Below are 24,935 nucleotides of genomic sequence, written 5' to 3' on the forward strand. Positions count from 1 at the left end.
ACTACAGCGTTGTAGCTAGTTAAGAGCTGGCTACTAGAGAGGTGAAATATCTTTCTCCTGAAGTCCAGTGGCAAGTTCTTGAATAACTGAGAGAGGAAAGGTGGGCTCTTCTTTTGTTTTGGTGGATAAGTTCGTAGCAGTGGCGCCCACGTGGATGCTCCCACTGGCGGAGGTTCCCCCTGCCGCCCTGCAGCGCGGATGGATGGAGGGACCGCCGGAGCTGCGCCCGTCTCCGGTGAGGGCAGCTGGAGATGAGGGAGAGGCCCCGGGCGCCCAGGAGGCCCCGGCCTGCAGGTCAGGTGGACAGTGGGGCAAGGGGGAACGCGTGCCCCTTCTTCGCATCTGCACCCAGAGCTGCCTGTGGCCAAGCCGCAGCGCCGGCTGAGAGCCGCGCTGGGGCTGAGCGCGGAGGGGGCCGCCGCACGGACCGCCATGGACGCCCCACGGCCACCGCCCGGCGCGGACGGCTGAGGCGACGGAGGCAAAATGAGCCCCCCGAAATGGACTGCAACTCCCGGCATGCACTGCTGCCGCCTGCCCTTGCCGGGCCGCGGCGGGCGGCGCGCTGCCCTGCGGGATTTGTAGGCCGAGGGACATCCCCGGGAGGGGGGGCGCTTTCCGCCCACTCATGGAACCGGCCCACGGCTCCGGGCGAAGTTTTCAGCGCGGAAGGCGCAGCAGCTCGGCCGCGCCGCCTTCCTCGGGAGGGAGCGGCGGCGCCTCGGCCCTGCCTGGAGGGAGGGGGAGAGGGAGGGAGCGGGCCGTCGCCGCCGCCGCGGGGGACACGTGTCCGCCGCCCCGCGAGCCCCGCGAGGCGGCGCGCGCTCCTCGCCCCGGATGCTGAGGGGGGCGCGCGGGCACGCGCTCGGCGCGGCGGGGGGGCGGGGGGAGGAGGGGGAGATGCCGGGTGAGCGCGCGGCTCTTCTGGGTGGCGCGCGCGCTCGTATGTAAATGAGCGGGCGTGAGGTCAGAGGCAGATGGAAAAGGGAACAGACAGAATGGCCGCCGCGGCTCCCGCTCCTCCTGCCGCCGCTGCCGCTTCCCAGTGCCGGAGTCCCCGCTGTACGGCGGAGCGCAGGGGAGTCCGCCGAGAACTCGACTCCTGGCGGCACCGGCTCATGCACTGTGTGGGTAAGAGAGGGGAGGGCGACGGGGGTATCCCGGCGGCGGGGGGGGAAGCGGGTGCCGAGCGGGGCCCCTCAGGGGAGCGGGCTGGCGAGGCGGGGAGCGGGATCTGCGCGGGGGGACGGGGGGAGCGGGCGAGGCATCCTGCGCCCGGGCCCCTCGGGTGGGCGGAGGGGCCGCGGGGATGGAGGAGCGGTTCCCGTGGCTCTCCGGGAGGGGGGAGCGGGGAGCGGGTCTGCGGGGGAGAGCGGAGGTCCTAAGCCGCCTCCGGGTCGCGGAGGGTGGGTGGTGCGGATCCGGCTAGGGCCCCTCGGTCCCTCCCTTCGCCGCCGACCGAGACCCTCTCTGGGCTCGGGTCCTTTTGTCTCGGCTTCTTGTCGTTCGCGCGGCGAGTGCCGGTGGCTGCCCCCCTCCTCTCCCCCTCCATCGCGAGTGCTTGGGGGACGGGGGGAAGGGAATCGGTGTGTGCGTGCGCGTGTGTGCGCCTTTAAGAGGGAGCCGCTCCTGCACTGACGGTTGGGATTTGAAGTTTTCCCTCCCCCCGCCTGGAAGTTGTCATGGCGACGGCAGTTCTCCCCTCGCTCCCCCTCCCCCCGCCCCCCTCGGGGGTGCCCCGGAGGGTCTCGTGCCGTGCGGTTCCCCCGGGTCACGTGGCCGCCCCGCGCGCTCGGGCGGGGGCGCGCGGGTCCCAGGCGGGCGCCCCGGCGGCGGTCCCGCGCGGGAGAGCCCGGCCGCGGCTCCCGGGCCGCGGCGGGGGAGCCTCTCGGCGCCCGTGGTACCTGTGCCGCCGCAGGCCTTGTTTTGCAGCCTGGCCGGTGCGGGAGAGAGCAGCGCGCCCCGTAACGACTCTGCCCTCACTTTTCCGCCCCGCTCCTTCAGAAAGGAGGGCAGGCTGTCAGCGCTGAGCGCTGGCATTTGTTACATGCTCTGTCGCGGCGTTGCGAGACAGAATCGGTTGTCGCTGTGGGCTTTTTTTGGCGAACACTTCAGTACGTAGAACAGCTTATTTTCATCGTTTCAACACAGATTTCCCTTCTTAGGGAAACATTTAAAAAAGGAAAACCTCACTCTTCAAATAGTATGCTAGTCTCTGTGCTGATCTTCCCTGACGGCTGAGCCGTGAAAGCGTATCTAGATGTAACTGAGAGGATAAGCAGCAGTTCATTCAATGTTCCTGCATGAGCTTGAGAAAGATTGAAGTGAGAATTAAGTATCTAACAAGTAGGTATGTTTACAGTTACAGGGGTTTAACTTTGTCCACATTTATGGCATTTTCATGCATCTTCAGTAGCTTGGTAGCTGCTTCATGCACGTGTGCTTCTTGTTCTTGCTATGTTGCTCCAATGATGTTTTAAAACGCCTGTTATAACACCTGCATATATGTTATGATACCTGTGTATACTTACACTGTCTTTTTAATCCTTAAAGTTTTGATTCTGGTTAGGAAGAAAATGTTCTTCTGTATACTCAGACTTTTATGTAGTGCATTTCGTGGAAAGAATGCAGTTTAATTAGAATGTATGGGGAGGACTAGTTCATTGGCATAGATGCTGTGATAAGCTGTTAAATCTGACAGACTAGTGTGTCTCTCAAATTATATAAAAATGGACTTTCTTACAGTTCTGGTTTCCTCTTATTTCATGACATTTCATTTTCTAACTTAAGCTAATATCCTGAATGTCTACCTGACAGCGGATGACTGAAGGGACTTTCAGGTGGTGATAGTATGCCAACAGTTGTACTAAGGGAACACAACTACATACATAGCATGGGCAGGACAGGGACTGCAAAGCACTGTCATCAAGACGCTGTAGGACAGAACTGAACCATACATTGGATCTTCTGCTCAGCAGATATGTTATATTTAGCAAACTTCTTCGAAGTTGTTTTTTTCGCTGAGATTTGTGAAGTGTAAAATCAAACATAATTATGTTTTAAATTGATTCCACTATGTTGTTACTTCGTGCTCCATTTCCTATTGTATATTCCTATCTTGGAATAAAAGTTATTTAGGATATGATTTCTTTGTATCTCTATTATGCAAAATGCAGTTAATAGAAAGGACCCCTGTATATGTGATTAGCATCTGCTGAGGAGGAATAACATAGGTTTCGAACAACTATTAAACCATAACCAGTCTCGGTTGAGACCTGTTATTTGGTATGCCTGTTGAGCAGCCCTTATCTGAGAGAAAGTGTAAACAAAGTGGCAAGAAAGTGGGTAGTTAGGATGGTGGAAGTAGAGTGTGCTTACAGATTTTTTTTTTTCTTTACTCCTTTTGAAACTCTGTGGTACTAACTTCTGTAAAATAACCTCATCTATTAGCTCAAATAACTTCAAAGTGAAAATGGTTAACTATTTTCAGTCATCAAAGTATTCCTAAGAGATTTGAAAAGTCAAAGTTAGCGTTAACTGGAGAGTCTAAAAAATTAACTGGTTGATGGCTGAAGCAACAATATGGGGGGAGGGATTGTGGAATATGAGGGATTTGGTTTAACTTTTAGGGTTTTTTGGTTTTTTGGGTTTTTTTTGTTTTTTTTTGTTTTTTTTTTTTTGTTTTTGTTTTTTTTTTAATTCTCCATCCTTCTCCAGAGTCATACTTCTGTAGCAAAGTGAGGAAACGATGTGGTAAAGTAGTAGTCCCAAAACTTACTCCTTTAAAAAAAAAAAAAAAAGAAAAAAAAAAAAAAAAGAAAACCTCATCATTCTACTCTTGGAAAACTTCTTTAATTAAAAAACATTAAGAAGTGATGTGGTTCTGTTATCTGTAATTTATCAAGCATTGTGTTAAAAGAATGAAGCAAAAAAGTCAGGATGTGTTATATTGTTTCTGTTGAGCCTTTGGATGGATGAACTGCTATTTATCATATTGATACTAAACTTGATATTTGCATTTCTGTGGTATAGTATCACTTCAGCACCTTGAAACACTTTCTGTGAAGGATTCCTCATCCACTTACTTTATAGAAATGATAAACTGAGCCAGAGATAATCCCTCAAAAGACAGTGATTGCACAGCTTGAGGCTCATAGGCAGCAGATTTATTTCTATCTTACTGTTGTGGATATGAACATAGTCAGTTGTCTTCAGTGTACTGTATGCTTGAGGATCGGTGAAGGTAAGGGACCTCTGTTCTAAGGGTTTGACTTCTTTTGGGGGGAGGTGTCAAAACCTGTTTGCAGACTCAGGTATCTGTATGGGTTTAAGAATTAGAAGCTTGTGGGTTTTTTTTGCCAACCTGTTATGTTAGTGACCTGCAAAATATGGCTTAAATTCATTTAAAGATTTTGAGAGAAAAGCAGTGATGAAATTCCATTGAAATTGGTGAGAACTCCATTACTTGATATCTAAACGTATTTGAAAGCTTCATGCTGTATTTGAATACCTATTTAGGATTTTTGTAAATATATCCCATTCAATACAAAATAGCTGTTCAGATGGTAATCTTTGTGTGTGTTATGTTGAGCACTAACATTCCTAAAATGCCTAGGGTCCAGCTTATGGATGTGCTTTAATCCTGAGGATCTAGCTTTCACATGACTCTGACCAGAGTTTAAAAACTAGATGCTTTTTGAAGTTATCTGAAGAGCTTGATTCAGTAGATGTTCTTACAGCATGCATAATATGTGCCAACAAGTACTGTTTACAGCAGAGCTCACTGGTATGTTTTGTCCTAGTATCTTTGTTACTTCGCTCCCTAACAGCAACAAAGTACCCTAATTCTAGACTGTTTATGAGAGAGTCTCTAAAAGCTCAGGGTTGAAGTACCTCACTTTCCAGCAACCAAGTTGCACAATGTTTTAAGTTTCAAGATATTTTAGAGATGAATATCAGAATAACTGAAAATAGTGGTGCTTTTTGATTAAAACTTTACAATGTAATTTGTTAAATGCATTCCATTGCATTGAGAGGCTTTGGTGGTATGGAGCTATAAAAAGATAGTCTAGCGTCATACTCTCTTCAGCCTTAAGAAGCAGTGTTTGTGTGGTCCGGCTGTGTTCTTCTAACCAGTTTGCCTCAAGTTTACAGGTAAAGTATTGTCAAATATGTTGAGTCCTTGTAACTTTCATGAAATGGACACAGAGGAAAGAGCTATTAAATGCTGGGACATAAGAGGAGTCTTCAGTGTGAGCTGGCACTTTTTATTATACTAGCAGGTTGTCTTATGAGTAAAGATTGGCACAGCCACTTGAGGCTCTTTAATGGAAAGTGCAGATAACTCTAGTCATCTGAGCTGAAATTTTCTTGCTAGGACTTTGCATTGTGTTGAAGTATTTTCAGAAATGAAAGGTTTAAATAATCTCTCAGCAACTTTTTTTAAAAAGTAAATGCATCACTATTTGATGGTGAGTGGTTGGGGATTCTTTTGGGTTTTGGGTTTTTTTTTGTGGGGTGTTTTTTTAGGTGTTTGTTTCAGCTCAAGGACATGCATTTGGCAGGAAGTAGCCTTGGTATTGCGTTCTTGTGAAAACTCAAATTTGATCAAATTAAAATCTGTTCTTCATATGCTTGTGGAATCATGCCATCTCCTTTACTTTTGATGTCATTTTTCTGTCTTCCCCCCCCCCCTTCTAAATTAGAATAAACAGGTATGTCCAATTCTCTGTTTTGTTAGATCTAGACTTTGGGCTTTCATGTAAGGGCAATCTGTGCTTTGGTTCTGTTTTTGTAGAGGATCGCTCTAAGACTGTGGGCTGGCTTTGGAAATACTTTATCTTCTGCTCCAACTTACTGTTCTTGAGCAAGTTATCCCTCAAGCTCACTTGCCAGAAAAAGCAATTCACACCAAACAAAAGATTTATATCTTCTGCATTTGATATCACCTTCATGCTTGCAGCACTCCTGTGTTAATTGCTTCATATCCTTATTCCCACAATATGCACTAGTGTTCTCACTTTCACTGTGGCTGCACTGGCATTACAAAAAAAAAAATTACAGTAACCTGCTGCAGTGCAATTATAGACAATGTTTTATAGCTGCCACAGTGCTAGTAGCAGAGCTAGTTATTTCACTTTAAATCTGTAATGCTCTTGTCTGTCTTCCAATGATTGCTTGGTGGCTCAATGCTTTGTTACCTCTCAGGCCACTAACAGACTGCATGCAAGAATGATCTGAAAATGATGCTTACTTTGAACTCTTACTGCTTCCCTGGCACTTCAGCTTCTTAGAACAGGAAGCAAGCTTACTATGGCCATAGTATGGTCATGCAGTAGGATGGGCAGTAATATTGGTTTAAGGTATTCCTGTGCTGCTGCTATGCTTTGAGTTGCGATATGAAACTCTTGGTGTGACTCCAGTGTGAAACAGATCATGGAAGTAAGCTGAGTGTTACAAGTATAATGCTGTTGGGAAGAGGAACAGGAGTTAAATCTGGATCAGAGTCACAGCACAGATTCACAAGCAGTTCTTGATGCCATCTTCCCCACTGCATCATGTGGGGGAATAGCTTGAACTAGTATTGCAGAAGCTGATATTCAAGCCAGTGTTATTGTTGAACATGTATTATGAAACCACACTTTAAGGGGATAGTGTTGTCTCACATCATCAAGTCTAATACAACTGTTACCAGAGTGGAGAACTCATAATCTTGGCAGTAGGTGCCTTCTGTTCATATGCTTACATCAGCACTCATCAGACTCATCTCTGATCTGCTTTAACTCAGTAACTGGTCAGATGGCTCTTTGTTGTTGAGGAGTTGGTGGCTTGCAAAATAATCTGATGGGTTCTAGTGCTAGCGTAAGGAAAGGCATGAGATGCATGGTAGGAGTATGATGAATGATAGCAGAAATATAAGCCTTTAAACTGTTTTAGCTGCTTATGGCACTATTGGCTGACAGGAGTGGAACACAGTCCTAAATACACAATTCTTATTTCCCCTGAACTGGCTTGGTAAACAAAATAAAAAAAAAAAATGGTCAGGCCAGTGTGTGTACACATATGTCACTGGAAGTTGCTGCAGGCTAGCACATTGACTGTCTTAAGGTCAAAAGAGTAAATGCATAGGATTTTTTTAAAATTTGTCTTGATATCATCTTTGTTTCAAATATGTAGTGTTAAAACAACTTCTTTTCAGTGCTCTCACAATCCTTTTTGTCTCACCAGCTCCTCTCTCAAGAAGTAGTAATGGCCTACTGCTCTCAAAATGTTTTTGAAGGGTTATCTTATGTTTATGTCTGTATTTGAATCTTGAAAGGATTTTATTTATTTATTTTTACTCAGAAAATAGTGCAAGAAAAAAATAGAGTAATGATGTACAGAGACTTAGTTTAAAAAGGGGGGGGGGGGAGTTCTGTATGTGTAGCAGTTAAAGTTCACTGATCTCTTGGGAATCTGTAATTGTAAGGATGTATGGACCATAATCCTACAAAAGGCAAAACCGCTACACAGACAAATCCAAGGACTATGCAGGATGCAAGGAACGTTTTGTATGAGTTCTTTGTACTCGAAATAGAAATTTGTTGCTGAGTGTACAAATAAATAAATATACATGTTTTCAGTACTGTGGGTAAAACTTGTGGTTATCTTTTTGGTGCTCTGTATGTCTGGATATTAGTATATGATGGAAGCTATTAAAATTTGAAGTGTTACAGGAACAGCTTTTGTCAATGTTAGATGTAGACTGAAGTTTCTTAATGTACCTTTTTACATGATAGCTGTTTACTTTTTACTTTTTATGTGAGTGACAGTGATCTGAGAAAGTCTTTCTTCATTGTAGGCACTTAAGGGGCTCCTTAAGCTGGAACTTCTGTCAACCAAAAGAAGCGGAGTTGAGGTGTTTGTTGCAACTCGCATTCCGTTATTCCCTTGAGTTGTCACTGAGTAACTCTATACTAACCATTGAAATGGATAACTCTGATGCGTGGCACAATTCTATTCAGTTTTTCTTTCTGAACTTGCTGTACCTTCATGATTCCTGTAGATTGGCATTAACATTCATTCATTAAACTGCCTGAACAAACTGGATTGTAAAACTAATTAGCTTAAAACTAACCTGGAAAATGGGAGGGGAAACATAGCAGGAGGAAGAACAGTAAAGGAAAGGTCAGGTCTAGTTTAACTTGGATCAGTTTCCTAATCAGGTTTACTACACACCACTTTTGCCCTGATGAGTGAGGTATCAGCTGCTTCACTGAACAAAGCTTCTTCTTTTAGCAACTCTGCCTCTTTTAGCAGCAGTTTTTTTTTATAGGTTCAAAGTCAGCTGAAAACTAAGTTGGTTGAACAGGATCCTGGTCAGTAAGATTATATGTTACTGTAATCTTGTCAGCAATAAATGTTTCCACTTGTTCTTCTCCTGCAATGAAACTTGCAGTGATCCAGTAGTGAACTACTTTTCTTTTTTAAGTTATTCTGTGGGCCTGCTGTAGTTTGTCTGGGACTTTTTTTTGTGGCCTGGGTTTTCTGTTAGCTGAATCTCCTCAACTGGCTTGCTATGGTAATAAGCATTAATAGTTGTGTAAGGGAACATGTCATGCTGATCAATTTATGCCATTTAGGAGCTGTATTCTAGCTACCAGCAAGTGGCCAGGGCTTGTACTGCCTGCAGCTGGAACAGGAAAATTAAATATCTATTCCCCTTCTCCCCCCACTCCTTTTCTTTATTAGCTGTATTATATGAGTGTTCTAAGTGGTTACAATGGATCCCTTCTTCTTGAATATGACTGAAGTATCAGGGCTTTAAACAAGGTTGTTAGTCTAACCTTTAGAATTCAATGTGTTTATGTAAAGTGTAGAGGTCAGTCAGAGCTTTAAAGACTTCACTAACTTAAAATTTCTAGTTAGGACCACGGTCTTTCATGTTACTCTTGAACCTTGTTCTCCTCCTTGTGTTTGGAGGGAACTTTGATAAGATAGGTTGAAACACTGATAGAGAAAGCAGAACTAAATTTTCATGATTAACATCTCTGGTATCAAACTTCTGAAAACTAGGAGGGAGTTATAAATTTAGTTAGCACTTCTTCAGTCCCTTCCAGAATATACATGATAGCTAATCCAATATATTTTAAATAGCTTTACTCCCTCAAAGAGATTTGTGTTGTATCTTTTTGTCATTATTAGTCTACCACTTTATCCTTCTATCCACTAAAGGCGTGGAAAAGCCAGGAAGGTAGAAGAGGCTAGGGAAGACTTGACAGTAATGGCTCATCTATTTGAGACCATAAGGGGCAAAGAGTAGGGGACTCTTGATGTGTTTCTGTATATTCAGAGGTGAGGTGCAATTTCTTTTTTATGGGATGTGATCAGGTGAATGTAACTTTGCAAATCAAAGACCTGTGCTTCAGGTTGTCTTTTTTGTTGTGGTTTCTAATTTTGGCACAGATCTGGTACCTGTGTAATATCTTAGGAAGCTGGATTAGCCCCTTTTTAGAAGTTTTATTCTGCCCGAAATTCTTCTGACCTCTCAGCTATTGCTTTTAATTGCATTGGGTTCTCAACATCCATCCAGACCTGCCTCGCCATAGCATCACATGGTTGTTGGAGTAAGAGTGGGGCAAATGTCACTAGATGTGAATGCGTGTGTATACATTTTTTTAAGTCTGTTGGTAGAAGGAAACTCACAATTTCCAGCTTCTTTAAATCATCTTAATTAAAGGCTAATTAAAATCCTATATATGAATAATAGTTTTCACTATCATAATTCGCTGCTTTATAAAACTAGCTTGAGTGCATTTCTAGTCTGCTGAGCCACAAATAGGTCAGAGGGCAGTAATTAGACTAAGGTCAAATATGCTGCTGCTTTTTGTAACTCCTGTTAGAAAGCTTTGCAGATTGTACTTAAGTTTTAAAACTCAAGTTTTAAAAACACACTAAATGATTTCATAATGCCAGGTTAGCAGTTTTGCACCAGTAGTATTCTAGGCACTTTATGGTTAACGATTTACTAATATTGCTGCCATATATAATGTTGATTACCAAAAACTACTATAAAGGACTCCAATTTGTGGTCTTAGCTGTCAGTTAAGCTGACAATAACAGAGGGCATGTCACAGCAAGGGCCGGTTAAATGTGAAGAATTGACTTCATCTAAGTGTAGCCATTAAACCCCCTAATCTTGGGGGAGGGGATTATCAGATGGCTACTGCTTTATGACCTGTAGGTTGGATGCAGGTCATTCTGGTGTTAGCCCTCTGCAGGAAAGAAAAAACAGATCTACTTAAGATCTACTACTGCCTTAGTGCTCTGCATAAAGGCTCCAGTGCCAACTATGCCAAATTCAGTCTCAAAATTTTGCTTTGCTATCACTGGAATAATTCTGTGACTATGGACTTTCCTTTGATTCTGTTCCTTCATTCTCCGTATTCCACTTAAACCACCCTATCTTACCATCCTTCAAATTTCCTAAGCAGTCATTTCATATCTTTGAGTCTTTCTTAAAGCTTCCTGTTTGTCTTTACTTCCAAACCTTTCCTCTTATTTATTGTCAGTGACTTTAAAGCAATTTTGACAGCTCTCTATCTGTCTCTACAAAGGGTTTTCTCTCAGCTTTTATTTTTCTTGTGTGTTTCTGTCTCAAGGGCCGCCAAAAATCATGTTCACCCAGGCAAATTGTGCCCTCCATCTCTCAGTCAAAGAGACTTCTGTGATGTTATCTTCCCCTAAATGTCTAATCTCCTCTATTTCTTCGTTTATGTATTCCTGCTAGATATCCCTTCTTCTGGTGTTTGAGGGAAAGGAGTGTGATCCTTTATACCACCTTATTCTGGAAATTCATTCTCTTGCAATCTTGCTGGGTCAAGAAGTCTGCTCCTGTCTTATCACAGACCTCCACACAACTGGTCTGTAGCCATTTTGAAGGACTTGATTTTTGGTCCAAACTCTTCTTTTTTGGGAATGTTTCCAAAACTCACCCTGGTTAGCAGTGTTAGAATTTCTAGCCTAATTTTATCCCCAGTTTATATATATTGTTACAACATTGTCATTTAAGGTTTTTCCTTATTTTTTTCTGTTATTTATTCCTATTTAGATATTCTCTCCTATTTAGCATAACAAAAACTCATCATTACTGAGTAATGAGTAGTAGACTCCAATCCAAATGAGTGGTTTTGAATTTAAACAAGTAGTTCAAAGACAAGTGAAGAAGTTTTGCTATAAAAATACCAGCTAGTGGAGGCTGTTAGTACCTGATACTGTCCCATGTTAACTGTATGCACTATGGTACAATCCCAGCTGCAGGGACTACCCTGCAGCTATAGTAAGTTTCTGTTCTTGTGATCTGTTTGAGTAGTCTTTCCTTTGCTTCTGTTCCAGTTTGAATGGATTCAATGGTGTCATTCTAGATACTATTTCAAACATAGTCAGGACCATGTTTGATAGGAATCATAATAATCTGTCTCAGTATCATCAGATAAGAGCTCTATGGGATCAGAGCAAATATCTGTCTAGTTCAGGACCTTTTGTCAGCAGCCAGTGGTGAAAACTTAGGGGAAAAAATGATTAATATATAGTATTTTGAAATTTTTCCAGCCTTTAATGACTCTTCTCTTCATCTTTTGGAGAAAAACAGTTCTCTTGTTTCTGATAACTGATTTCCTGGATTATTTTTTCCATAAGTAATAATTCAGCTGTATCATCCTTGATCTCCTTTGACTTTTGTTGTTGTTCACTTTCTTTTTTTTCTTTTTTTTTCTTTTTTTTTTTTTTTTCCCCCTTCCTGCCAACAAGAGGCTGTAACGGAATAACAAGGCGTTCTTTATTTACATTTTAGAGACACAAACTGAGGAGAATATTATTGGGTCAGGTGGGCCCTTTGAGGAATAGGAGAGGCTGCTTCCCTCGTGGTGTCAGCTGAACTCGCTTGGGGGAGAGAGACTATAGGATGTAGTGGACAGTCACAGTGAGGGACTTAAGCTGGAAGGCGAGTTAAACAAGGATGAAAAAAAGATGGAGAGAAGGTTTGGTTGCTTGGTCTGAGGGACTGGAAGTAAAGAACTTCTGTAGGTCAAGCTGTACAAAACTCGCAGGTACGGACAGATTTAGTCACAAGTGACTGAAAGCAAGCTTGGAGGTGATAGTACAATGGCTAGCAGATAAACTGGTTTATAAACTCATTTTTACCACTACTTGGTTAGTGTTCTTGTACATTTTTACATTGATGTTAAAATTTACCAAGTTAAATGACAGAAATTAACTCCCAAGGAAATCTACCAGTAACTCCTCCAGGCTGGAACATCTCCTTTCAGCATTACTTCTTGTCCTTTTCCTCCTCTTTTGTCAGTTCTATACCCATCTTACATGCACTGTATAAATTTCCCTCAGGCTTGATGTAGTCTTGTCTTTTAGATGCTAATTCATATATCTGTCCTAGCTCTGTGATTTGTACACTGTAGGCACTGGAGACCAAAGGTATTTTTGCTGTAGCAGTGTCTGTTAGGTGCGCTTGAGCTTCAAAACATGATGAAAACATGCACTCCTCCCCTTGCATGTCATCAGGTCCTCTCTGTTGTCTAATAGTGGAGCTGAGAAGTGTGAGTTGGTTTTGGCCCTTCACCTTTTTCCTAGATCACAGAATGGTTGAGGCTGGAAGGGACCTCTGGAGATGTGGTCCAACCCTCCTGCTCAACCAGGCTGCCCAGAACACTGTACAGATGGCCTTTCAGTATCTCCAAGGATGGAGACTCTACAATCCCTCTGGGCAACCTGTTCCAGTCTTCAGTCACCTTCATGTAAGAAAAGCTTTCCTTATGTTCAGATGGAATGTTTGTTTCAGTTTGTGCCCATTGCCCCTCGTCCTATTACTGGGCACCACTGAGAAGTCTGGCCCCATCCTCTTTACACCATCCCTTCAGATATTTACATTCTTTGAGATCCCCCCTCAGTCTTCTCTTCTCAAAGCTAAACAGTCCCAGCTCCCTCAGCCTTTCCCCACAGGGGAGTTGCTCCAGGCCCCTAGTCATCTTAGTAGCCCTACACTCGACACACTGCAGTAGCTCCATAGTCTCTTATGCCGTGGAGCCCAGCACTGGACACAGTACTCTAGGTTGGTTAAGCGTGATTTGTGAATCCAAACTGACTACTCCTAATTGCCTTCTTACCCTTCATATGATTAGAAATGGTATCCAGGATTAGCTGCTGCATCACGTTTCCAGGGATTGAGGTGAGGCTGACTGGCCTGTGGTTCCCTGGGTCATCCTTCTTGCCCTTTTTGAAGACTGGAGTGACATTTGCTTTCTTCCAGCCTTCAGGCATCTCCCTTGATTGCCTGATTACCTTTCAGAGTTGATTGAGGGTGGCCTTGCAATGGCTTCAGCCACCTCTCTCGGCACTCGTGAGTGTATCCTATCAGGACCCATGGACTTGTGTATGTCCAGTTTGCTTAAGTGATCCTTACTCTAGTTTACTTTAACCTCATACTGCTTTTATACAAATATTTGATCTTGGCCTTCTCTGGGATGCCAAGTGTTATACCTTCTCTGACAGAATTTCTTCATCAAGGCCATCAGATTGGTTAAGGTGTATTGTAAAGCATTATATATTTCATTTTGGAGTAAGCAGATGCTGACAGGGGCACAGAAAGAATGTGTTCTGCCCCAAGGAAACAGATTGTTATAGGAAGTGCTCCATTTGTGCTTTAGGCTTCAGGAGTTCCTGTCTTGAAATATGGGAACTGTCTGGAATGCTCTGAGTTTTTGATGGTGTGAAGAATAGCACTTCAGTGCTGTGACCCTGAATCAATATTTGTGTGCAGTCCTTGGAAACGATGGTAGATCATTTGAGTCCAAGAGACTTCTGCACTTGCTATCTCTTGTCTTCACTTGTCCTGAGCGCAGTACTGTGTGTGTATGGGGTTTTTGTTTTGTTTTTTTGTCATTAATATTTTTTAAAGCAGGGCTTCTCTTGGGTACTCAGGGTTGTCTGTTTTTTTCTAAGACTACTGCTACTACTTGGTAGAAAGCTTTGGTGGCAAGGAGAAGCTCTGGGATATAAAATGCTTGAATTCAGGCCCCAAATATGACACCTGCTTTGGTGCTAGCTTCTTCAGCGATATACTGTGCATTATGAAAACATCACTAGTATGGCATTCTCTTAGTGCATTGGATTTGTGTGTGTGTGTGGTGAAGAAAGCTCTATAGAGCCTCAGAGCGGGATTTCTACCGCCAGTTTTCTCTAGCCCAGTCTGCATAGTGCAGAAAATAATCAGTATATTCTTCTTCAAGAAAGAAAAGACTTGGTGCAAGAAGCAGAAGACCAGAAACTCCAGAAGATTCTTTCCAGGAAGTGAAAGAGGAGGAAACTATTGATCTCTTCCACCATTTATGCCAAGGACACTGCAAACCAAGGTTTTGCTGGTAGACTGACTTCACTTTACAACCTTTCTACCTATCACTTTGTTGCCTCTGTTTGTCCCAGTGTTAGGGGAGGAGAAAGGGGAGGAGAAAGCTGAGCAAGAAATCCTAGCCAACACTTTCTGCAGCAATACTGGGGGAGAAAGCTGAAAGGGAAACCCTAACTTTGGTTTTCCCTGAAGAAACTTGCTTATTTAGTGTCTGGTATTTCTTACGTCGATTACTAAAATTTGTGGTCCTACTTGCTGAATATGTCTCTCAACTTTAGGAATACTTGTCCACTGGCTCAGGGAGGGGGTTTGCTGGCCTGAGCTCAACTTTGTGTAAGGACTTTCCTTTAGTTTGCTGCATGTAATAGTGTTCTGAGGGCTGGTACTTGCAGTGACTTGAAGTCATTTCTGGCCCTTCTGTATTTTCTAAGGAGATCAGGGCATCTTTTGAGAATCTCTTCTCAGGTAGGAACAGCAGATTATTCACCTTCTGCTCACCTCGTCTGCTTCAGTCAACCACCACGGCAGCTTTTTGCTGTCACAAACTTGGAAGAGCCAGAGCAGCATCTTCTACTGTTGTCTGCAACTCCTTGTAGAGACTTGGGAGGTGTACTTGGAGAACTGTAAACTGGTCCTTCCTTTCTGCATGTCATTGCACTTCTCCCCAACAAGAGGGAAGTCTCTTTAACAACCAACTGACCTGATTGTGTGGAATACTGAACAATTCTAAACTGGAAATGAGAGAGCCTTCTTAGTAGTACGTCTATATGGTACTCTGCCAGCTTCGCTTCCTCCTTCTCATCCTTGCAGATCAGGAATAAAAGCTGCATTGCTCTTTGTATGGAGTATGAGTAATTATGACTTACTAGACTGATCAAGAAGTTTGGTACTCAGTAAGTTCCTTCATATGGCATTGGCAGAACTCTGGAAAGGAGATTTATCTGGTTCCTGCAAGAGTTTTCCTCTTACTTGACATAAAATTTTTTTATTATTATTATTATTATTTTTATTTATTTATTTATTTATTTATTTTTTAGAAATCATACTACTCTGTGTTCTTGACCTTGAAGTTCAGCTGGCTTTCCTGAGTGGTTTCTATTGTCTTTCTAAATTGTTTCATGGAAGGGGGGGGGGGGGGGGCTGGGGCTGGGGGCTGGGACAGAATTCTGCTTGCAGACCCACCCAAGGTAGTGAAGTTTCCTGTTTTGTCTTGCTTGAGACTCGTTGGAAGCAATAGGATATGGCCCTCTTTAATCAAAGAAACGCACTAGATTATAAATGGAATAGCAGAATCTGAAGATTCTGCGTTTCCTCTTTCTCCTACAATTCATGGTCTTCCAGACCTTTTTGGGGTGGGGGGGAGCTGCTTAAACTGAATGCAGGATTTGCAACACAGTGGTTGTTCTAAGGAGCAAAATAGGTACCTAACTCTTCCTTTTCTAAACAATATAAAATTAAAAGGTACCTGCTTGTCTTTGTTTAGAAGATTCCTAAATTTAGGACTCAATTTAGGATCAGTCTTTTGTCTAGAAATATTTTTCCAAAGCAAAGAAAGAGGTAGTGCTGAAATACAGGAGGAATGGATTGTTTCTAAATCAGGATAGCCTGATGCATTTAAACCCATCAGTCTTGTGCAGGAGCTCTTGTCTGTCTCCCCATGTTAAGAGTATTTAGAGTCTTGCCACCATGTACTTGAAACATATATCTGGCTTTTCTCTATGTGTTGTCTCCCTCTCCTGTCCCATTGCATACCCCCCCCCCCCCCAAATTTAGGTTGGACAGTTACTGATAATGTGAGTTTTATAGAATGTAATCTGAAATTAATTACAGTAAAATTATTAATAATTATAATTTGATTATTGAATCTTTAAGTAAGCTCTCAGAAGAGGTATATGGCTTCATTTTGGAACTACATGAATTCTGTTCCACCCCAGATGCAAGTCTGAGTCCAGCACTTTGAATCCAGCCATTTGGTGTTCTGTCTTGTGCCATTTAATGATTGGGAAGAAGTTAATCAAAAGTTTGTACAGATGTGTGCTAATAACCTTGAAAAAGATTTGTTGAAGTGTGTCCAATGCTAAAAGCAAAAACAAGACAAATTCATTTTTCCTGTTCTTCTCTATTTGACATCTATTATCTGATAAGAATGCCTAATGTGAAGCTAAAATTTGCCTCAAGTCTTTTGTTTTCAGTCCTCCTTTCCCTATCTCCAGTGGGAAATAGGGAAATCCAGCCCTTTTAATAAAATATTAAATGATTAAAAACTCATATACATGAGTACACGTTCCTCTTAGCCATATTATGCAAGTTCAACAGAAATAACTGCACTCATAAGATGCAAGTTGCAGATTGATTGTCCATGATATGTAAGTTGAGATACAGTACCTACTTACCTTGAAGAGTGTAACCTTTTCTTGTATGGATTGGGCATATTTAAGAACAGGTATGAAATCAGTTTACCTGAATTTAGGATTCTTCCAATCCAACTAAAATAATTAAGGCAGTTCATATATCGATTCTGCATTGCACAAAAGAAATCTTACAGAAAAGGAAGCATGGTTAATATTTTTTTCCTTCAAGGAAAGCTATCACACAGGTATGAGCGACTCATTCTTGTTGACCTAGTTGACAGTGCCAGCTTCAATTTGTGTCTCATTTGCTGAACCAAATGCTGGTAGCATGTCTGACTTTTTATTTTATTTATTTATTTTTTTTAACCAGTCATTCATAAAAGAAGCATTAGGTTAAAAGTGGAAATACATGATTTAAGTATCATAAAATGCAAAAAAAAACCCTTAAAAAAAAAAAATCAAATTAACTACCAGTTTGGAAGCTGCACTTCATTCGTCTCCTGATAAAGTTGTGGTGTGTCCAAGCTTATTAAAAATACTTTTTGATAATATATATGAACTCTGAAACAGTTTAATAACCTGTTTAGAAATAAATACTTTTAAGACTGTAGCATTAATAAAGGATAGCCATGTAAAGAGAGAGTGACTGGGATGTAACAGCCTCAGTTTATTTATAGGATTGATAGTTTGCTTACTAGGTGATGTTTTGGCATCCAGATACCACGATGCCTTTGATCCTGTGGCTTTGGTAGATGTGGAATAAGTATTGGTTTCAGTGGACTGCCCTATGAGTACAGTCTAGTTGCAGGATTGAAGTCTTGCATCTATTGTTTTATAATGGAAAACAACAAATAATCTCTCAATATGAGGGAGTTGGATCTGCTGGGAGATAAGAATGATTTCTCTTACCTCATCATTTCAGAAATAACTTGCATTTTGGGGGAAAAGACAGGCCTTCTGAACAGGGCTGAAATGGTAATTAAAAAAAGGAAGAAAAAGCTCCTGAAAATTCCTGTGGAGTAGAAACTTGGTCTCTTCGGAAAGTCCATTTTTCTTGTTAAATTTATTGTCAGGCATCAGTTGCACAGAATGCTTCTGAAAGCTTGCAGAATCCTAAGCTTCAGTTTCTCAAAAGTCCATCAGGCTTGGAATGTTTTGAATTAAATATTTTTTTTGGCTCGGTGAACTGGCATTTTCTGATAACTGTATTTTCTCCAACAACTTCCAGCCAGCTCCCCTTCCTTAGCAGAAGGCTTCATGTTCTTTAATTTTGATAATCCAGGAAGCATGCCAGACCTATTTATTCATTAGTTTACTGCTAGACTTCTTCCCAGATGCTGGTAAGATGTGTGGTACTGTGTAGTAGTGAAGTGATGTTGTGACCTATTTATTATTACAGATTTGCTTGTGGACTTCACTTTTCTGTGAAGAATAAGTGAACATCTTATTAGGCCTTCATGAAGAAAAGAAGCCTTTGCCTATCAATCCTGAGCTTTTTAGGTAAAATAAGTGGACTTTTTGGTCCTCTTCTGTACCTTAAAATCATGGTTAAGAAACGCATGGTCTCCAGAAGAGACAGTTGCTTCTGTGTTTTAGTCTTGGGAATAACTTTCCTCATACTGTATAAGGACATATCATCCATCTTGGAAAAATGCTTGATATCTTATTAACACTGACTTACTCTGTCTGGATGTTCTTAAAGGGTACAAGCTATAAACTTGCAACCAGCCCGGATTGTCACCAGCACAGTTCAGAGCAACATATGGTATCAAGATACTGTTTTATGTAGTCTTTTGAACAAAGAAAGGAGGTAGGGTAAACTTCAGTGGCTGAAGAATTTCTAAGCAGCACTTATGTGAAACATATTGAGGTGCCTTGGAGCCCTTAGCAGCCTATGGGCAATTCTGTGTTCTGTTGCAGGGCTGGCCAGCTTAACAGACCCAACAAGTGATCAGCACAGAGGTAGAAGTGGCAATAGGCAGTTCAGTCGGATATAATGTTCTTACAGAAGAGACCCGAGATCACTGTAGGGGCCTGATGCATCTTACACTGATTTACTCAGACTTGCGTTTGATCAGCTTTGCTCTTGATTCCTTAATAAAAAAATGACTTATGGTTTCATTCCTTGATAAAACTTAACTTGTGAAAGAATTTTGCCTGTTACATGACAGTGAAGGTTTGCTGCTTCAATGCTGGTCACCATAAGCAGTGACAGAACGCTACGCTCTCTTCATTGACTTGCAGATACATAAAGTATAGGTTAATCTTCATGTCCAGTAAGATTCATACTAAATCCATGTGAAGATAACTTGATAACTTTCCCTGTGTGACACAGCGAACCCTTACCCACAGCGAACTCTGTCTGAAGTGTCTTGCTTATGCTTCTCAAATTATAAATAATGCACAAATCTCACCAAATATCTTGCTGCCATTATACCTTTTACTATAGTTTGTAGCTAAAATTAATTTCATATGTATCATATGCGCGCGCCCCCCCCCCCCCCCCATTCACGGGGCAACAAGGGCAGTAATTCTTACTGGCATAGAAGATTACTTTGGAGTGTGGAGATGCTCTGTTTTTTTTAATTGAATCTCATCTGTATTACTGTGATTTAAAAGTACCTGAAAAGTTGACATAATCTCTGACAATGCTAATTTTGGTCATTACTTAATTACATCTTAATGTTTCTGTGGCTGCCAACACTTCTCTTTAAAATAGATGAACAACTGAAGGGGCAGGGGGCAGAGAGCAGGACACTTCCTCTTTTTGTTTTGCCTCTGAGGTATGGCCAATGTCAGTCTCCTAGCACTGGATGAATATTCCCTCTTTGCATTCTACTGAGCTGCTTAATGGTCTGACTGATTCTTTTGTCATATATACCCTTCTTGAAAGGTATGCTTTCACCATCTGCACCTCCTGAAGATAGCACCATGTGGAGGGTTGAAAACAAGGTTTTTTATTCTAACTGAGAAGTGGCCTATTAGAACTGAAATTGTTCTGTAGTCCCATTTCACATCTCATTGTCAAGAGCGTGCAAATTCTGGTTATCTAATCTCTCTTTGCTGGCAGCAGCAGCAGTGTCCTCAACTAGATTAATTTTTGGAGTCAAGATTTGCATTAGAGGAGGACAAATGTCTTTTTTAGCTATGGTTCTGAATTTGTGCTGGAGTCTAAATAGAGGATTTCCTCCCTTTCACATTGGAATCTCTGGTATGTTGGTTCCTGTTTGCTCACGGATCTGAATCAATACAGTAAAGAAAATGAGAGTGCATTGAGGTAAATATTTTGGAACTTTCTATTCTGTGAATACTTTCTCTGGTGCTATAGGCAAAATGTACATATGAGTTGGATGAGTATTCTTATATGACCCTTTCTCTGTCCCATCCCTTGTGCAAAAGCTGTCCTAAATTATATATGTATATGCAAGGAAAATTGACTATTTCTGAACACATTCTTAGTTAAGAATTTTGTCAAATAATAAGTTTTGCTGCAAAGATGTTCTGTAATAACATAAATTAGGGGGAAAATATTTGAATAAGTATACTTGTTTCCATTGTCCTGCTTTGGATCTTGGTATTCTGCCCAGCAAGTTAGCTTATTTTTTATCATTATCTGTATAAATGACAAAGTTTGTTTGCTTGTTTTTGTTTTTTTAACTCAATACCTTGGTGGTTTCGTAACTTGTTAGATCATTTCCAAATCACTATTGCTATTATAGTAGATTTTTTAAAGAGGTTAATTGTGGACTTGGGTAATTATGTAAATAAAAAACAGACTTGAGATGAATAAATCTTCTGCTTCCTTGGGGGGAGGGGGGTTTGTGTGGGGAGAAAGCATCTCCTGACCTGTAGAACAAAGGGAGAGGTAGAAGAAACTCAAGTATTAACACCTCAAGCTACTCTGTCAGACATTCTGCTCTTTACTTATAAAATACAAAAAGAACTCTTCTATACAAAGTATTTTCCTTTAACAAATAAGGGAGCTGCTGTTTGTATCCTAATGAGAAACAGATAAATAGGTGTAATAGAGTAGAAGATTGACATAACTATTGGACATTTTCAAAAATTTTAAATTAGTGCTACAGAAAACTTACAAAATGCTTGCTAAATCAATTGAGAATAGTCTGACATACCAAAGTAACTTGGTGATGGATGAATAATAAACGTATATATTCTTAAGAGATTTCAACGTTTCTGATGCAGTTAATTATTTTTTTCTGCCTAGTCATTTAGAACCAGAAGACCACTACATTTAAAAAAAAAAAAATTTTTTTTTTTTTCTTCGGGGGAACAAGTGTTGTTCTGTAGTGTTGGATACAGTGGAACACAGAATGCAAGCAACACCTGTAAAATGGCTGGGGGGTTATAACTTGGAAAGTTCTAACTTTATATAATTAGAAATGAAAAAATGACAAAGCATGGGTTCCAAGCTGAATTCTCATGAAAGGGGTAATCTGTAAGAAAAGCAGATAATGTCTTCTGTGCCTTCTTAGAAAGCCAAAACAAAATATTGCCTCCTACTTTTGCGCCTGTATTTAAACATAAATATTGAAGCTCTGTTGAGAGAGAACTTACAGAAGAGGAGAAAGGTTATTCATTCTGAAAGACATGGTGTTTGCCTGCTTAGATTACTTATTTAGAAAAGGGCAGTTCTAATGCTTGACAGAACTAAAGAAGTTGGATTCTCTCTGTGGTACGATTTAGTTAAATTCAAGGTAGCTGACTTACTGAGTAATGCAAACCATAAAACTTCCTTCAGATATAATTCTGTACTGAGCCAAACTAAATAATCAAGTCTTGAAATTATACAGAATGGGGAGAAATATCACTGAAAGTTCTCTGTCATTTATCTGGTTTTTGGGGTTTTTTTTGGTTTTGTGGGGTTTTTTGTTGGTTTTTTTTGTTTGTTTCTAATTGCACATAGTTATTAGAAGGGGATCACTTTTAGCTAAGTGGAAGAGAATAAAGTGCCAAGGGAAAAAATCTTCTAGTGTTCTGATATGGTAGAACTAACTCTTCATTTATTTATTTTTGAATGCTTAAATGTTTTTGTACACCAGGGAAAGGGGACTTTTGCATTTGTTTTAATTTCTTGTAGTAACATCAGTATTGATGGGCACAAGGACAGTTGAAGAGTACTGTTATCAGTGAAGGTTTTAGCTGGTGTTGTACCTTGCCATGAAGTTATTACTACTTAAAAGCATATGGGGCAAAGGAGGCTAGTGGTTAAGGAGGAGAGGTTAGCCTATTGTCTAGGACACTAGACTGGCGTACATAGGGCCTGTCTTTCTGTCCTTGCTTGTCCATAATTGCTTTCCAATGTGACTTCAGTTTCTGAGCCTCTTTCTACAATTTGTGTAATGTTACTTACAGATCAGGAAATATTCCTTTAAATATAGATTGTGATGTGTGACTTCAGAATGGGAACGGAATACACGAAGGCTACATAGTGATGTTTCCATGGTCAAAGGAAAATGCAGAAGCATGGATTAAACTCTTCTTAGCTGTACTCCAGTTTCTCTAAGAGGCAAGTAAAGTAACAATGCTGTTATAGAGTACTAAAAAATAAAAGAAGTTTCATTTTAACGCTGTGTCTGGCAATAGTGTGCACAATCTTATTAAGCTTAATCCTATTCTCTGGATTTTCCTAATTACATTTTAAAGACCATTTGTTAAATTTTACAGTCCTCTAAGAATTGAAATCGGCAATTATGAACCTATTTTAACATTTCAGCTTTGATTTAGAAGGCAGCATTAGTGTGCTAAACTCCATACGGCCTAAAATATGCAGATTTTTTTTCTTCCTGTAACTTTTTGTTCCATTTACTTCGTTTAGAGTATTGAACAGAAGAACTCAAAAACCAGCAGTAGACATAGATCTTCCTTGGTGATGCGTGTTATTTAGCAGCTCCTTTTTCTTAAATTGGGGGGGTGATGATGCCTGATTTTATTTAAAAAGCTAAGTAACAACTTATTTGGACTTAAACAACTGAGACTGTATATTAAAAACTATTATAATTCAAATGTGATTCATAATATAGTAAGTCACAAAGTGGAAGGAGATGGAAGTTCCTGTGAGAAGTTAATTTTTAGAGAGCAGCAAGTTCTGAAGATTACAACACATGGTTTGCTGACTTTATTAGGTGGATTAACAAAGATCTGTCTTACAGATCCTCAAGATTTTCTTTTTTTTTTTTTTTTTCCTTCAGTGCCTCACAAGGCTGCAGTGTTTTAACATAGTCTTGTTTTATTGTAGTAAGTGAAAATACTCATGCATGTGTCCATCAAAGCAGTGTACAGGAGTCTTACACTCTGTCTTGAATGAGAATATGCTGAAGATGGGGGAGGGGAGCAGAATTTGATTTGCAAGTACCTGCTGTGTTCCAAATTCCTTTACACATAGCACACAAGAGCGATATGATCTCTGCTAATGGGGAGTCTTTCACCATTAAGATGAAAAATAAGTAAGTATGAATTGGATAAGAAGTATTGTTATGCGTGTGTCTCTTCCATTTGAATTTTGTATGTCTACATAAATGACACTTATCTGCTGTTTCTGCTTTGCATCTAGGGATCTGAAAAAAACAGGGTCTGTATGACCTAGATAAATATCAGACCAAAAAGTATCAGTCCATCTGCTTTTTATCTTCCTAAACTGTAAAAAGCTGCAGCAGACAGGGAGCAAGTATAAATGAAGGGTTTTCCTGCTTAACTTACTATGATGTCATTTGTATGACCAGAAGTTGGATTATAGGGTTTTTCTTCACTGATATTTCTGTTTTTCTCTGTGGCAACAGTGTGGTAGGTGGTTACATGGATTTCAAGTTATCCTATTCCAAGTGACTGTAGACAAGTACTTCAATATATGCCTGCATCAGTTATAACTAATGTTGTTTGCTTGAGTCTTATGAGGCTCTTCCTTGAGATTATTTAGCATTATTACGTTCTAGCACTGAGTAAAAGAGCAAAGAAAAAGGCATGCATTCTTGGGGTTTTGCTTTTGGTGGGATTTTTTGTTTTTAATTGAAAAAGGGTTAAATTAAATTTTAGTAACATTTCAAATACTAAAAGAAAAAAGAAACCCTATAGCTAAAGCACTGAAATTAGATTACTACTGAAACACAAACATGTAAATGAAAGAAAAAAAAAAAACGACTTGCAAAGGATTGAGTCAAGAGTGGATGGAAATATATCTGCTTTTATTAAGTGGACATTTATTTGAAAAGAGAGGATATAAATACATGAATTAATATGGCCATAAACAATACTAAGGGAATCCAGAAATGAATTTGGTGAAGAAAGTACCAAATCAAGCATTTTAATTTAACCTGCACATATACTGCTGTCTTCTTTCCAGCTATACAGTAATCACCTCCCATATCTTCTGATCTGCCAACTGATGCATTTGAAAGCAATACTCAGATGTCAACTTCAATTTATTATGTGAAGTTTGTTCTTTTTGGCTGTTCTTGTAATGCACGATCTGAGCTGTTTGAATCAATTTGTTGAAAACATTTGCAATCTCAGTTGTGATCACCTACACAATATGAGGAGGGAAGAGGAAGAATACAATTTGACATGGAATTGATTTGGGATTAACCAGGAGGTTAGGATAACTATATTTCCTCTCTAAAATACCATCATGGAAGTTCAACTTGTGGAAAAACAATTGCTAATGTACAACTGAACTTTTATACTTCTTATGTTTGACCTCAATCTGTACTATAAAATTGCTTGCTTACAATGTTCCAAAGTTAACCCAGGCCAGTCATTGTGTTAAAAATACTAAGCCTACAATTGTGTGATTATTTCTCTCTAGACTTGGTGCAAAGTAGTTTTTTTTTTGGGGGGGGGGGGGGGGGGGGGAGGGCAGCGGCGGCGATCTACTCTATAGATGAATAGCTCCCACGGTGACAAGTACAGCTCAGCTATTTACTAGCGTCTGGATTAAACAGGGGAGTGGCCTTCATAGTAATAGCCACACTATGTAAAGAATAGGTGAAAGATGATTGTAATTTGGACATGCAATGAGAGAGAGTCCTCGTGTTGCTTGAATACCTCTGTAAAAGTCTGTACAACATGCGCCACCTGGGAAAATTGCCTGGAATGCATCAATTTGATCATTATTCTGTTTCTCATAACAAAGAATTTTACAGCCTGTATTTCATACTTTTGCCACATACACT

At 40.7% G+C, this 24,935-nt stretch overlaps 1 protein-coding gene across 2 annotated transcripts in view; it reads left to right on the forward strand.

The window, feature by feature from the left end:
- The first annotated feature begins 606 nt into the window (after nucleotides 1-606).
- LCORL (ligand dependent nuclear receptor corepressor like) overlaps nucleotides 607-24,935 on the forward strand; it is an 85,534-nt gene continuing 61,205 nt past the window's right edge. The window contains exon 1 of one of the 2 annotated variants that reach the window (XM_064511381.1): nucleotides 607-1,131. In XM_064511381.1, the coding sequence (XP_064367451.1) occupies nucleotides 978-1,131 (154 nt within the window). In that variant the 5' untranslated portion in view covers nucleotides 607-977. The remainder of the gene's footprint in view (nucleotides 1,132-24,935) is intronic. The other variant, XM_064511380.1, reaches the window with a different exon arrangement.

Source organism: Dromaius novaehollandiae, chromosome 4 (assembly GCF_036370855.1).
Source record: "Dromaius novaehollandiae isolate bDroNov1 chromosome 4, bDroNov1.hap1, whole genome shotgun sequence".
In the NCBI taxonomy this organism is placed as follows: Eukaryota; Metazoa; Chordata; class Aves; order Casuariiformes; family Dromaiidae; genus Dromaius; species Dromaius novaehollandiae.